The sequence below is a fragment of the Solanum tuberosum genome, unplaced genomic scaffold, assembly GCF_000226075.1.
Source record: "Solanum tuberosum cultivar DM 1-3 516 R44 unplaced genomic scaffold, SolTub_3.0 scf00241, whole genome shotgun sequence".
NCBI classification, from domain to species: Eukaryota; Viridiplantae; Streptophyta; class Magnoliopsida; order Solanales; family Solanaceae; genus Solanum; species Solanum tuberosum.
The window spans coordinates 332,474-344,826 of NW_006239165.1; the positions used below are offsets into that span (position 1 = coordinate 332,474).

Sequence of the window (12,353 nt, forward strand, 5' to 3'; positions counted from 1 at the left end):
TAAATTATTAAAACATATATAATGATTTTATAGGAAAAAATAATATCATATAAAATTAAATGAAAAGGATAATAAATTCAACTTTTACCATGATAAGGTTGAAGAATATTATTTAAGTGGAAGGAGGTGGGGCCCACTTATATATGTACAAGTACTTTAATGCAATGGAAGGACCAACATTGTACAAGTACTTTAATGCAATGTTGGTCCTTTCCAACTCTCACTTCTAAATAAGGAGAAATATTTATCCCTAATTAATTATTTTTAAAATTAAAAGTAATTTTCTTTGAAGTATAAGTATTGTAAAGTTTCAAAAAAGTTCTTTCATTATTACTTTTGATAATAATAGACAAGACACATAGATAGAGTGTATTCAAATGAATAAAGAGTAAATTAGTAAAAGTACCCCTTTCATTTATGAATTTGTTAGAGACAAGTAAAGGAAAAAAAATTAGACAAGTAAGGAGGGAGTACTTTGCACAAAAAATATAATTTGAATCACTTTATTTGGAATTGAAAATAAAGTTATATTTGGTTATAGTTTTGTAAATAATATTTTGTTGTTTGAATGTATTTTTTTTAAAAATGAAATATGACTTAAAAATAAATATAATTTAAATTAGACAATATATACATATTTTATTAGGATAAATTTGAAAAGAAAAATATAGTAAGAAAATAAAAATAGAATTTGGGGTATTTACTTCAAATTTTTATGACTAGGCATTAATTTTTAAATAAAATGAAATTTTTTTCCAACCAAACTAAAATGGTTATAATTTTTTTCCCTTAGATCAGAACTAAATGCTAAGGCAGAGACGAATATGGTTATCTTTTTTCCTTGTATTTTACTCTCAAAGTAATACTCTAATTAGCCTATTAAAAGCAAGTAGTTGGGCTGAACGTTCCGGAAAGAAGACCTTTGACTACCGGTTGTGGTGAAGTAATAAACACTTTTTCATCTTTAATCAGATGTCTTGATTTAAATTTATGTGAGTATGTAATCATCTTTGTTAAAAATTGTTTTATCCTCAATATGAAATTTTCTAGCACGAATTTAAATCTAAGCGAGCTCCAAAACAAATATCAGACACCAAATTAAAAAAGAAAAAACCTTTGACTTGTAACCACTGAAATAAAATTCAATGGGCGCACTGCCGAACCTTTGAAAATAACGCATCTGTTAACTTAGACCAGGGATCTGCTACTGCTTTTTTTTTTCTTCTTTCATTTTCCATGATCCGAGTTCTGATAAAAAAGAAGTATATAAATAAGTAAAGAAGCGAAACCCTTGAGCACGAAGAAATATTAAACCCAAAAACACGAACATCATTCGTAACTTCCCAATGGACCGTCAACTTTCTCTTCTCTTTCTGCTTTTTCTCTGTTTACTTTCCATTTTCTCTGATCTCTCTAGTTCTACACCTCTTCGGGTTTCCGGTGGGCATGGCGATAGAAAAACGTATGAATTCCGTTTCTATTTCTATGTTTTTCGTTGATTTTTTTTGCTTAAAATGTACGTTATTTGTATTAAGCATTTGTGCTTTTATTTTCAGAAAATTGTCGGTGCTGAAATTGGTAACTGGTGGATCGTCTTCTACAATTGATCCGACTCGGGTGACGCAAATCTCCTGGCGACCGAGGTTTTTCTATCTCCTTTTTTGGTCTATTTGTTTGTGTAAATGCATTTTGCGTACGTCTAATTGATATTCAAGTGACTCTGATAATGAGATGAATTGTGCAGGGCTTTCGTATATAGGAATTTTTTGACCGATGAGGAGTGTGATCATCTCGTTACTCTGGTCAGCTTTTTTCCTGTAGTACAAATAAGAAATGCATGATTGTTGCTCTTTCTGAGAAAAAAATGTGCTATCACTTAATCAACTAGCGTCAATCTCAGATTAGTTTTTATAACAATTTAAAGACAATTAAGATTAATGAATGAACTATCTACACGGATGAATGATGAATAAATCTCAAACCAGAATGAAAATGCACCTGATGAACAGTGGACACATTGTATGCGGAGTAACAATAATGAAGTCTCAATTCTAGCTATTTGATACTGTCTAATTCCCTGGTGCTGAAAGATCTCTCTTTTACATAGCAGTTTATGCTCACTTGATGTTGTTTATGTTCTTTCAAAATTTGAATGAGTAGGCTAAAGATAAGCTGGAGAAGTCTATGGTGGCTGATAATGAGTCAGGAAAGAGCATAGAGAGTGAAGTTCGGACAAGCTCCGGCATGTTTCTTAGCAAGGGCCAGGTTCACAAAATCCTACTTTGTCTTGAATTTCAAATGTTTGATGGTTTTCCTCCCTCTTTTGTGTTGTATAAACTAGATGTGTTCTGTCATCTTCCTTGTGCCAGTTAAATATTATATTGTGATGCCTTTGGTATTAAGTATTTTGTTTTCTAGTTACTTCCATTTCTATTTTTACTATCAGAATTTGTCATTTAGAAACAGTGGTATCACATCTTATTTCATATTTATGAAACCATTTGTATGTGAAAGAGCTGGGCACCACCAAAGGTTGTGTGGTATGTATCTGATCCCTCCACCTTAAACAAAGGTCTCGGGTTGAGCCTTGGGGATAGAATTGGGGCCTGAAGCAGGTACCGACACTGTAAGAAACCAAAACAAAAAAGAAAGAGGTTGACAGATCTCACAAAGAAGCATCTTCAATTGGTTGTGAACCTCATTGGTTACACTACAAAGATGATCACTGGATAACAAGATTTAAATCTTCTGGATCTTTAGTTTTGGAGCCCTTTCTAACGATCAATTTAATACGAAATTAGTGTTTAAACTTCCTAATAACCTTAGCGGACCATCTTTTCATAAAAAAATATAACTTTAGCTGACCATCTTTTGTTAATATTTCCCGTGAAAGGGTCTAACCTTGTGGTATTGTGGAACTTTGCCTGTTTGACCCAATAAACATTTTGATAGTGATAGGATATGATCTGCTTTCCTTCATCAAGATCATACTTCCAATTTGGCTATTTGTTAGATGAAGAGACTAGAAAGTGGTAATTTAATCTTTGTTATCCGATGATAATGGACTAATTATCAACATATGATTGATTACCATGTTCCAAGGAATTTGTGTCAAAGTTTAATCCTGTTAGAGAAGACTTAAAACTGGAAAAAATAAATGAAGTTTATATGCAGAAAATTGTACCTTTTTAGGTATTTCAGGTTTTTCTTAAATACTAATGGCACGTCTGAAGATTATTTAAGGATTCAGCTTCTGGGGTAGTGTCAATACAAACAGTACACCAAGTGTGATGCTGCAAAATAATTGGAACTCGGACAACTGTTACATGACTGAGAACTTAGAACATACTTTGATATGTACTTTAGAGTTTCTACTAGTTCATATGCATTCTGTGTGAAATTGGTAGCATCATTAATCATGTACCATTGAGTGAACCAAGCATAACGTGAACCCTCAGTGATCTATACTCTAGTATTGGAAACCACTCTTGAGCATTATGCTGTTGACATTTAATGGCTTTAGAAACCCTTAGAGATGGCTTGTCATTTTACATCCCCTTCAGGTTGAGTCAGTGACTTCCTTCGGATTATATTTTCTCCCCGAAGTTTTCCTGCTTATTTCTTCAGCTGGGCATACTTGTAATTTCATATCCTCATATGGACTATATGGAAGTTCAAGTATCTCTGTCTTGAATTGAAATTGAATTCCTGAATCTCTACCTATGCCGCTTTACTTCTCCACTTCAAAAACTTTTCCCCAGTGGATTAATATTAGTCTATGTAATTTTTGCTGAAAGAGACCACTGACATTTGTTTTGTTTTTCTTTTTATAAGGATGAAGTAGTGGCTAATGTGGAGGCTAGGATAGCTTCCTGGACATTCCTTCCTAAAGGTACTACAGTGCTTCAATGATGTTAAGTGGCTTTCATCTCACTGTCTCATGTGTCTGTAATGTATACGTGTATATATCCGTAAGCGAGATTCTTAATTTATTAAGTTGGTATACAGAGAATGGGGAATCTATTCAAATACTGCATTATGAACATGGCCAAAAGTATGAGCCACATTATGATTATTTCCACGACAAGGTCAATCAAGAGCTAGGTGGTCATCGGGTGGCTACTGTTCTTATGTATTTGTCAGATGTAGAGAAGGGTGGGGAAACCATTTTTCCTAATTCAGAGGTAACCAGTAATTGTATGATTAATCCTTTTCTATTATGCCGGCGATTATGATGCAGTATTTTCTTTTTTTCCTCATTAACGTGAAACCTGCAGGCAAAAAAATCTCAGCCAAAGGGTGATGACTGGTCAGATTGTGCTAAAAATGGATATGCAGGTATGTTTCACACGATGAATAGTTTGAGTATGGCATCTATATTTATGAGGGTCCCATCAGTATTCATGTATTATCCATTGTTTTGAAAGTGCATATATATGGATTCATGATGAGGCATAATAGGGAAGAAGATAAAGGAGGTGCTCTTGCAAATTCTCTGTAATGGAGCATTTGCTTGTGCTTAAAATGCAAATAACATGTTCCTTTTTAAACATGTCCCTTTTTCTTCATGTCCATCAGTTCATGGAAATGTCTTGTAGTATGGTTATGGTAAAATCTCCACAATTGTGCAAACGACTTAATAATGTGCTTTTTTGCATGGGATCCTATTGGTCGATGGATTTTATTAGCTGCATGAGTCCTTTCTTTCCCCTGTCTGACTGGACTGCATAGTCATTACTGTACGGTTCAACATTCAGTATCTTTTTTCATATTCTCTTGATTCTCCTTGTTTTAATGGAAAGCAACGTAATTGCTGTGGTATGCCATTTTGATTGTGCTTCACGTTGGCTAGGTGTAGAGAGCAATCTCAGTAGTTATCCATTTCACCATCAGTTTACCAGAGTCTTCCTGTCATCCCCCTTCCATATAGTGAAAAGAATCTGAAGGACTTTTATAGAAGATGGAGGAATCAGTACAAAACACGTCATCCTGTTTCATAGACCACCATAAGATGCTTAAAGGGAAAAAAAATGTTGTTAACACAGTAGAACTGAAATAAAGCTTGTCATTATAACAACAAATAAAACCACTGAAATAAATCTTGTAATTAACTTCTCAATTTCGATATGTTCATGCCTTATTTGCAGTGAAACCTAGGAAGGGTGATGCATTGTTGTTTTTCAGTCTTCATCTCGATGCAACAACTGATCCTCTAAGCTTGCATGGAAGCTGCCCTGTTATCGAAGGTGAGAAGTGGTCTGCTACTAAATGGATTCATGTGAGGTCCTTTGAGACTCTATTTAATAATGAATGCCAAGATCAAAACCCAAACTGCTCCCAGTGGGCTATTAATGGTGAATGTGAAAAAAATCCTCTATACATGGTGGGTTCTGGAAATTCTGTAGGTCATTGTAGGAAGAGCTGTAAGGTTTGCTCCTGACAGGAATATGTAGACAAAATTTTCTATTACATATAAATACAAGTAGTTGAGCAAGTTTATCCACATTCTTTGTATATCCTGGTTTGTACATTTAGTACCCTCTTAGACAGTTTAGAGTAAGGAGATCTTTTCGAAACATGGTGGATTGATGAACTGATTACTTTTGTAGTAGCACTGAGTAGATCAAAGTTTTGATATTACCCTCAAATTTGCCTGCCCTGTTTTTTCTGTCTATGATTGTACTAAGCAGGCACCCAAGGGTTTGGCCTCCTAATGGTTAATAATGTGGAAGGAGAATTATGAGGTTCAAAGTCTAAATGAAATAAAAAAAATCACTCATCTATCTGAGTTATTGGTTACCAGAGTTATCTGGTAAATATGCTGGTGAGTGGCGAGAGTTCAAAAATCTTCATTTTTAAAAAAAAATCGTATTTAATTAAACAGTGTCACATAAATTGAAATGGAAAAAGCTATAGTAGAAAGAGAAAGAAAAAGAAAAAAAGAAAAAAAAGAGAAGGTCCAAAACTCCTCTAAAGATACTAATATCTTCAGGCCAAGGGAATTCAAGTGCACAAAAGGATTAGTCAAGAAGTGACCAAACTTATAACTAGTCAATACTCTACCATTTTTTGTCCACAAGGGGTAGGCCATCGAAATTATATTTCAATCAATAAATATATTGGAATTGATTTTATGATTTTTAGGAAGGCATGTTATTTTATGTAAACTTTATCTCAGATTCTCTTTTTATCAAGAGATAAGAATACTTCAATATCAGTAGTGGTCTTTAGTCATGAATCGTAAGTTGCTAGTTAATTTGTAATATTGAGGATATTTGTATAAATGTGTAAGTTGGGGAAATTAGCTTATAAGTATTTTTTAAACACATGTGGTTATAAGTTAAAATCAACAAAAAATTAAAAGTAATTTTATCCTGTAAGCACCTTTGAATTTTGATGTAACTAATGTTTTTAATATTCATTTTTTTTAATCGTGAAATGATCTTCCCAAAACAAAACTCCTAAAAAAAAATTTGAAAAATTTCATCATTCAACCTTTTTCACGTAACTACATTTTGATATATTTAAGGATAATTAAATTATTTTAATATAAATAAAATAAAAACTATCAACACTGACACACCTATTAAAAAAATTTAATATGGTGAGTTTATCATTTTACTTCTATTAATTGATATGATCTCAAATATATTTACTCACTGAGTTTATCATTTTATTTCTATTAATTGATAGGATCTCAAATATATTTACTCAATACAAAAAAATTTGTCCTTTCTTGATCTATCAAAAATGACAAGTAAAAATAGAAATCAAATTAAGAAAAATTTGACAAGTAAATCGAGACGGTGAGAGTAATTGTTTACTCCAATATTTTATCACTTATCAGCTACCAAAAACATGCTTTTTATTTTGAAAAAAAGTTACAATTTGACTAGCAACTCAGGTTCGTGAGATAAATTTTTTTTAAAAAAGGTTGCTTAGATAGTAATTGTGAATTTGAGTGTTTATGAGAGCAAAAGTGGGACAGAGTGGAGTAAAAAATAAAAATATCTTCATGATTAAAAAAAAAAAAAGGAGAACAATTTTAGCTCATATAATTCCCCAGTTTTCCACTCTATCTAAACAGTGTCTCCTCAATTTTAAAACGAATAAAGCTTAAAATCACTTCAACCAAATTTTGCTTAGTGCAATTGGGGTTACACAAATGGCGGTTCAATCATCACACACTGCATTTTCTTTTCTCTCACCTCTTCGGTCTCACTCAATCGTCCCGGAGACCAGTTTGCTTAGCTTCAAGCCTTCTCTCGTCGGATATCCTTTCACAGCAACCAATCGTCGCCGACCGTTCATTATCACAGTCTCTTCCAGTAAGTTGTTTCGCTTCCTCTATCTTCTTTGCGAAATTCAATGTTTTTGCTGTTAATCTCACAAAAAATATACTGTCAGAATCCAACAATGAACTCTCAGTTGATAAGAAAAGGCAGTTACTTGAACAATACGGGCTAAATCCGGATGAGTTCTTATCTGAACCATCTCCAAAGGTACGTCGTTCTCTCTTTTACCCTCTATGAAAAAAAAATATTTATTTCATTTTAAAAATATTTAAAATGGGGACTGAATAGACGTTAATGTAGATGTTTCTTACAGATGACCTTAACTAGATTGAAGAAATTGAGTTATATTGATTAATTGATATTAACAGTGGTGTTTTCATTGGAGTTATAGACAAAGAAGAGAAGAGAACAATCCAAGAGCGGAACCGGAAAACAGGTCCTAGTAGAAGAACCTAAGCCTCCACGGGAGACACATAAATTGCTTCAGGTTTGCATTTCAATGACATGTTAACTGAATCTGTGGCTGCTAATGGAGAATTCCCTTCTTTTTTTTCACTGCTATGATCCATTTGTTGATAATTCAAGCATATTAAGATTCCACTGTGAACTGATACTTAATCCAAGTATTGTATGGACTTGATACCATAAAATTTTGCATGTCTACACCTACCAAACTAGGTAGGCTAGTCATATAGCTTACTAAGCAAAAGTTCGTAATTCATTTTCCAAGTACACATGTCATGTGATGATGCAATTGTTGTCAGACAAGCAAGCAGCTGTGATATCTTTGCTATTACAAGGACTTTTTTGTTCAGGTTGTTGGGGGGACGGCTCGAAGGAAGAAATTGCTCTCACCAAAGAGCATGGATGTGCGTCCCATGATGGAAGTTGTAAAAGCTGCTGCATTTGGTATTTTGCAAGTGAGATTCTTATTAGCCATTAAGAGCAGTTCGTCTTTCATGTAATGCAAGATACACTGTTTTAATGTTGTTAAATAAAAATTGTTTTCTGCTGTCTAGGCAGCCGGTGGTTGCCCTGCATCTTTGAGGCCTGGCCGTTGGTTGGACCTATATAGTGGGACAGGATCAGTTGGTATAGAAGCCATCAGCCGAGGGTGTTCTGAGGTTAGCATTAAATTTGTAACAGCCCTTTCTGGAACATATGCTAAATTTTATTTACTTATTGCTTAGTGATACTTTTATTGTCTCTGTATGATTTTAATTTTTAAGTTAGCTGTTGATATGTGGAGCTTTATATTTTTCAGTTTTTCTATGTCATTTTGCTCTCATAGCATTTGTGTTTCATGTTTCTGTTTGCAAACTCCTAGGTGCATTTTGTTGAGATGGACCCTTGGGTTGTCTCAGATGTTCTCCGGCCTAATTTAGAATGGACTGGTTTCCTTGATGCGTCTGTCATACATACTGTCCGTGTTGAAAGCTTCTTGGAGCGTGCAGAACATTTTCTTGGTAAGAGTTTCTCTTCCTGATGTTGCCCCACAAGCGAAGTAAGTTAGGGAGTTAATAGTATCATGAATCAGTAATTCTGATTTAACGCCCAATAGGAGATATCTCTCTCTCTTAAAAGGTTCATTAAATATTTTATCTGATGTTTTCTTTTACAATTCTGTACAAAAATAAAAGGTTATTACTCACTCCGAGATGTATAAAAAACAAGGTTCATTACTTTCCCTGGAAATATAAAAAAACAAGGGTTGTTTGCCAAGGAAACAGAAAATGAAATGCCTTGAACATTTTTACTGAAGTAAAATTCTTAAAAACCATAGGCTATCCTGATGCCTTTATATCACTTGTGGTATGGTATCTCTTTTCTCAAACTGATACCTTTTTCGCTATCATTGCATAAGTCAATCAAGGTGCAGGTTGGAGGTAAGCCTTTCTTTCTTGATACCTAATATGGTGCTGACAGTAGACTGTCTCTAACTGTTAACATTAATGAGGTTCCTTATCCCATTGATGAAACATATTTCGAAGGCATGCTGTTTAGCAAATATGGACTGCTTTATAGATTTAGATCTTTTAAGTCAAACAATCGGCAAAGGTAGTTGTGATCTGCATACCGCAATAGTCATTTGTCAGCAGGGGCGTATCTAGAGGGGTGCCATGGGTTCACGTGAACCCATGCTCCTCTCTCTAGATCATATATAGTAGTGTTATATTTTTAAAAAATATTTAAATATAAATATGTGAACCCACGTTCAAAGTAGCATATAATAATATGATAATGATGATCAGGTGCACCTCTCTAAGTGAGGATAGAAATTTAAATCTTATATTTATATATCTTCTATTTTTGAGTAACACCCCTCCAAGTGGTTATCAGTTACACTTTTGGCGTTTCAACTAATTTTTCTTTTGTTTTTTTCCTTAAATCTTTCAAAATTTTCAAGTGTGTTACGTTGAAAATTCCTAAAAAATTTAGCACTGTAAATTTTTTTATATAATTAAATCAAATGTGTATATTAAAATTTAAAACTAGTAGAATATATATTTTGGACCTATAATTTTAAAAATTTAATGATTCATATTAAGAACCTAAAAGTCAAATTGATCAAATTTATGTTTAAAAAGTATTTTTTCGTAATCGTGCACCCATCTTACTGAAATCCTGGATACGCCTCTGTTTGTCAGTAACGTTGCACATGGAGGTCTCTAAATGAAACTTAACCAGACATTTAAAATTCATCACCTGCAGTTGGTATTGGTAATTTCCTGGTAGAAGAGAGTGATAAGAGAGGTTCAGATTTGGGGATGGGTTATATGGTTGGTGCTAACTTCTAACATGCTTGACGCCAGACCAGCTCAACCGACTTTCTGGAGGTTCCCTAGATATTGTTGTTGATTGTGGCAAGTCAATCCTTTATATCTAACTTCACCAATCCTGTACTTCTGGAAAATTTACAAGCCGTATAGTTTCTCTTCTCTTTCTTCACTTGCGTGATTTCTTTTGCTGTTTAGTTTGGCAGTCTTCAAGAACTAAACAGATAGTTACAACTTTGAGGGATGATGTGTTCCAAAATCAAAGATCTAACCATGAAAATTGTTTGCTGCTCTTTTACTGAAATATAACAATCTAGGATTTATATTTATTTTTTTCAGGTGAAGATGGGAGCTTTGATTATATTAGTGTTACACCACCATATGCTGTTGTTGATTACAGTATATTAATGGATCAAATTTCAAAATCATCAATAGTGGGAGAGAATACATTTATAGTAAGTGCTTCAGTATATTGTGCTTTGTAAGTCCATTGTGTTCCTTTCTGCCCAAAAATTTCTTTTGTGGTAATTGTCAGCATATTTTTGTGTATTCAGCTGGTGGAGTACCCTTTCAGAACTGACATGCTGGATTCGTGCGGTTGCCTTGTTAAGGTATTGAGCAGTTCATTTTCTCAGTATTAAGAACAGCACTATCCCCCTCTGATGCTCGAGTGCATGTGCTAGGACATTTTATTTTTGGATGTTGTCATTTGAAATATTGTTGATTGCTTTCTCCATTCTGTCTTTAGTAGATGTGTTTGGGTGGTGTTTTCTCTTCAACAGAAACTAAAATGTTTTGAAGAGCTAGCTGGATGTATGGTTCAATCATACATCTACACAAGAACTAATTCTCTTTCTATTGTTACTAAAACTACAGATATCTGATCGGCGGTTTGGTCGAACGCATTTGGCAATATATGGACCAAAGTGGGCACTGAAGAAGAAATATGTAGAGAAGACAAAGAGAAAGCAGGAAAAGCTGGATTTGCTTAGGGAAGTGGAGATTTCGGCATCGTAAATTTAGCTAATGAGGATCGCATAACACATCTTATAGTCAAGAGAGGGTGTAAAATGATGTCAGACAGTTGATTGCCCCAGTTCTCACCATTTACTTACATGGTAATTTTGCTTTAGCGCGCTCCTTTGTCCTGATATATCATTTAATAGTCTCACCTGGAATATCTTATGATTAATCTGATGGATCTTTAACCTGCAGGTCAATTTCTTCTTGGGGGAATTCTGCATCACCTAGCTCCCCCATTTGTATGCCGTACTTGACTCAGTCATAATGCACATCCATCCGTAAGAAGGCATCACTGAGTTTTCTGCAGGATTTTGCTAGTAAATGTAGATATATATTAGTCTTACTTATTTTACACCTAATGGATTTCTAAGGTGACATTTATATGCCATACCTTGCTTATCCTTGCCTTGGTTGACATGCATTACATTATTATGCTAATGGAGAATGCCGAAGCAAAGTGTTGATCTGATCCCCATGAATTTCGTCCAGCATTCTCTTTTCAACATCAAATCGAAGTTGTATATGGAAAAACTGGTGTATTTTTCGAATTTTTGAATTAAAAAGCTGGATAAGGAGCATGATTTCTTTTGTAAAGATAGGTCAAGAAAGATGGAAATGGACCACGTTAATTAGTACCTTGAGTTATATCAGAGGTAGCTTCTTTGTCCTAACTCCTATACCTCTAAACTGAAGAGTAAAGTATGTCAGTATATGAGCTTCTAATAATTGGGAACCCCCAGGATTCAGTATTATTTCTCTTATCTAATGGAGCAGATAAGTGTGATCAAAATACTTTGCTATTGAATGTGGGTGTCTTTACTCTGATAAGCTCAACATTATTTCAAAATTTGGTTGGTATAAGTGCAGGGTTAAACTAGTGTGCCAAACTTTGTGTGCAATCATTCCATCTTTTGATATTCTCATGTACACTTTTATATTTCAGAATCTCTTTTTTCTTAAAAGCTTTATATTCGATAGGGACCATACACTACTGGCCCTGACAGCGATTAGAACATACTCCCTCCGTCCCTATTTAGTTGTCCATTTTAGAAATGACACACAGATTAAGGCAACAATGATTAGCATAGTGAAGTTACAATTTTATCCTTATAGTACAATTTACAATTCCAAAATAAATTAACTCAAGATAACTAATCAATGTTGGGAAGTTCATAAGTTTATTTATGACAACTTTATTTAAATAAGGGTATAATAGAAAAAAAATTATTGTCCTTTCTTGATTTGTCAAAATGGACAA

General features: G+C 33.9%; 2 protein-coding genes across 2 annotated transcripts; both read left to right on the forward strand.

Annotated features, from left to right (window-relative positions):
* Positions 1-1,197: 1,197 nt before the first annotated feature.
* Positions 1,198-5,611, forward strand: LOC102581670 (probable prolyl 4-hydroxylase 6). The gene is made up of 8 exons (XM_006357066.2): positions 1,198-1,462; positions 1,557-1,643; positions 1,745-1,802; positions 2,161-2,265; positions 3,835-3,892; positions 4,009-4,184; positions 4,278-4,338; positions 5,148-5,611. The coding sequence occupies exons 1-8, from the start codon at positions 1,347-1,349 to the stop codon at positions 5,438-5,440; spliced, it is 954 nt and encodes a 317-aa protein (XP_006357128.1). The 5' UTR covers positions 1,198-1,346; the 3' UTR covers positions 5,441-5,611.
* A 1,432-nt stretch (positions 5,612-7,043) lies between these two features.
* Positions 7,044-11,673, forward strand: LOC102582001 (putative rRNA methyltransferase YlbH). The gene is made up of 10 exons (XM_006357067.2): positions 7,044-7,328; positions 7,408-7,502; positions 7,687-7,782; positions 8,111-8,215; positions 8,315-8,419; positions 8,623-8,761; positions 10,412-10,527; positions 10,627-10,683; positions 10,949-11,190; positions 11,288-11,673. The coding sequence occupies exons 1-9, from the start codon at positions 7,166-7,168 to the stop codon at positions 11,087-11,089; spliced, it is 1,017 nt and encodes a 338-aa protein (XP_006357129.1). The 5' UTR covers positions 7,044-7,165; the 3' UTR covers positions 11,090-11,190; positions 11,288-11,673.
* Positions 11,674-12,353: the final 680 nt, after the last annotated feature.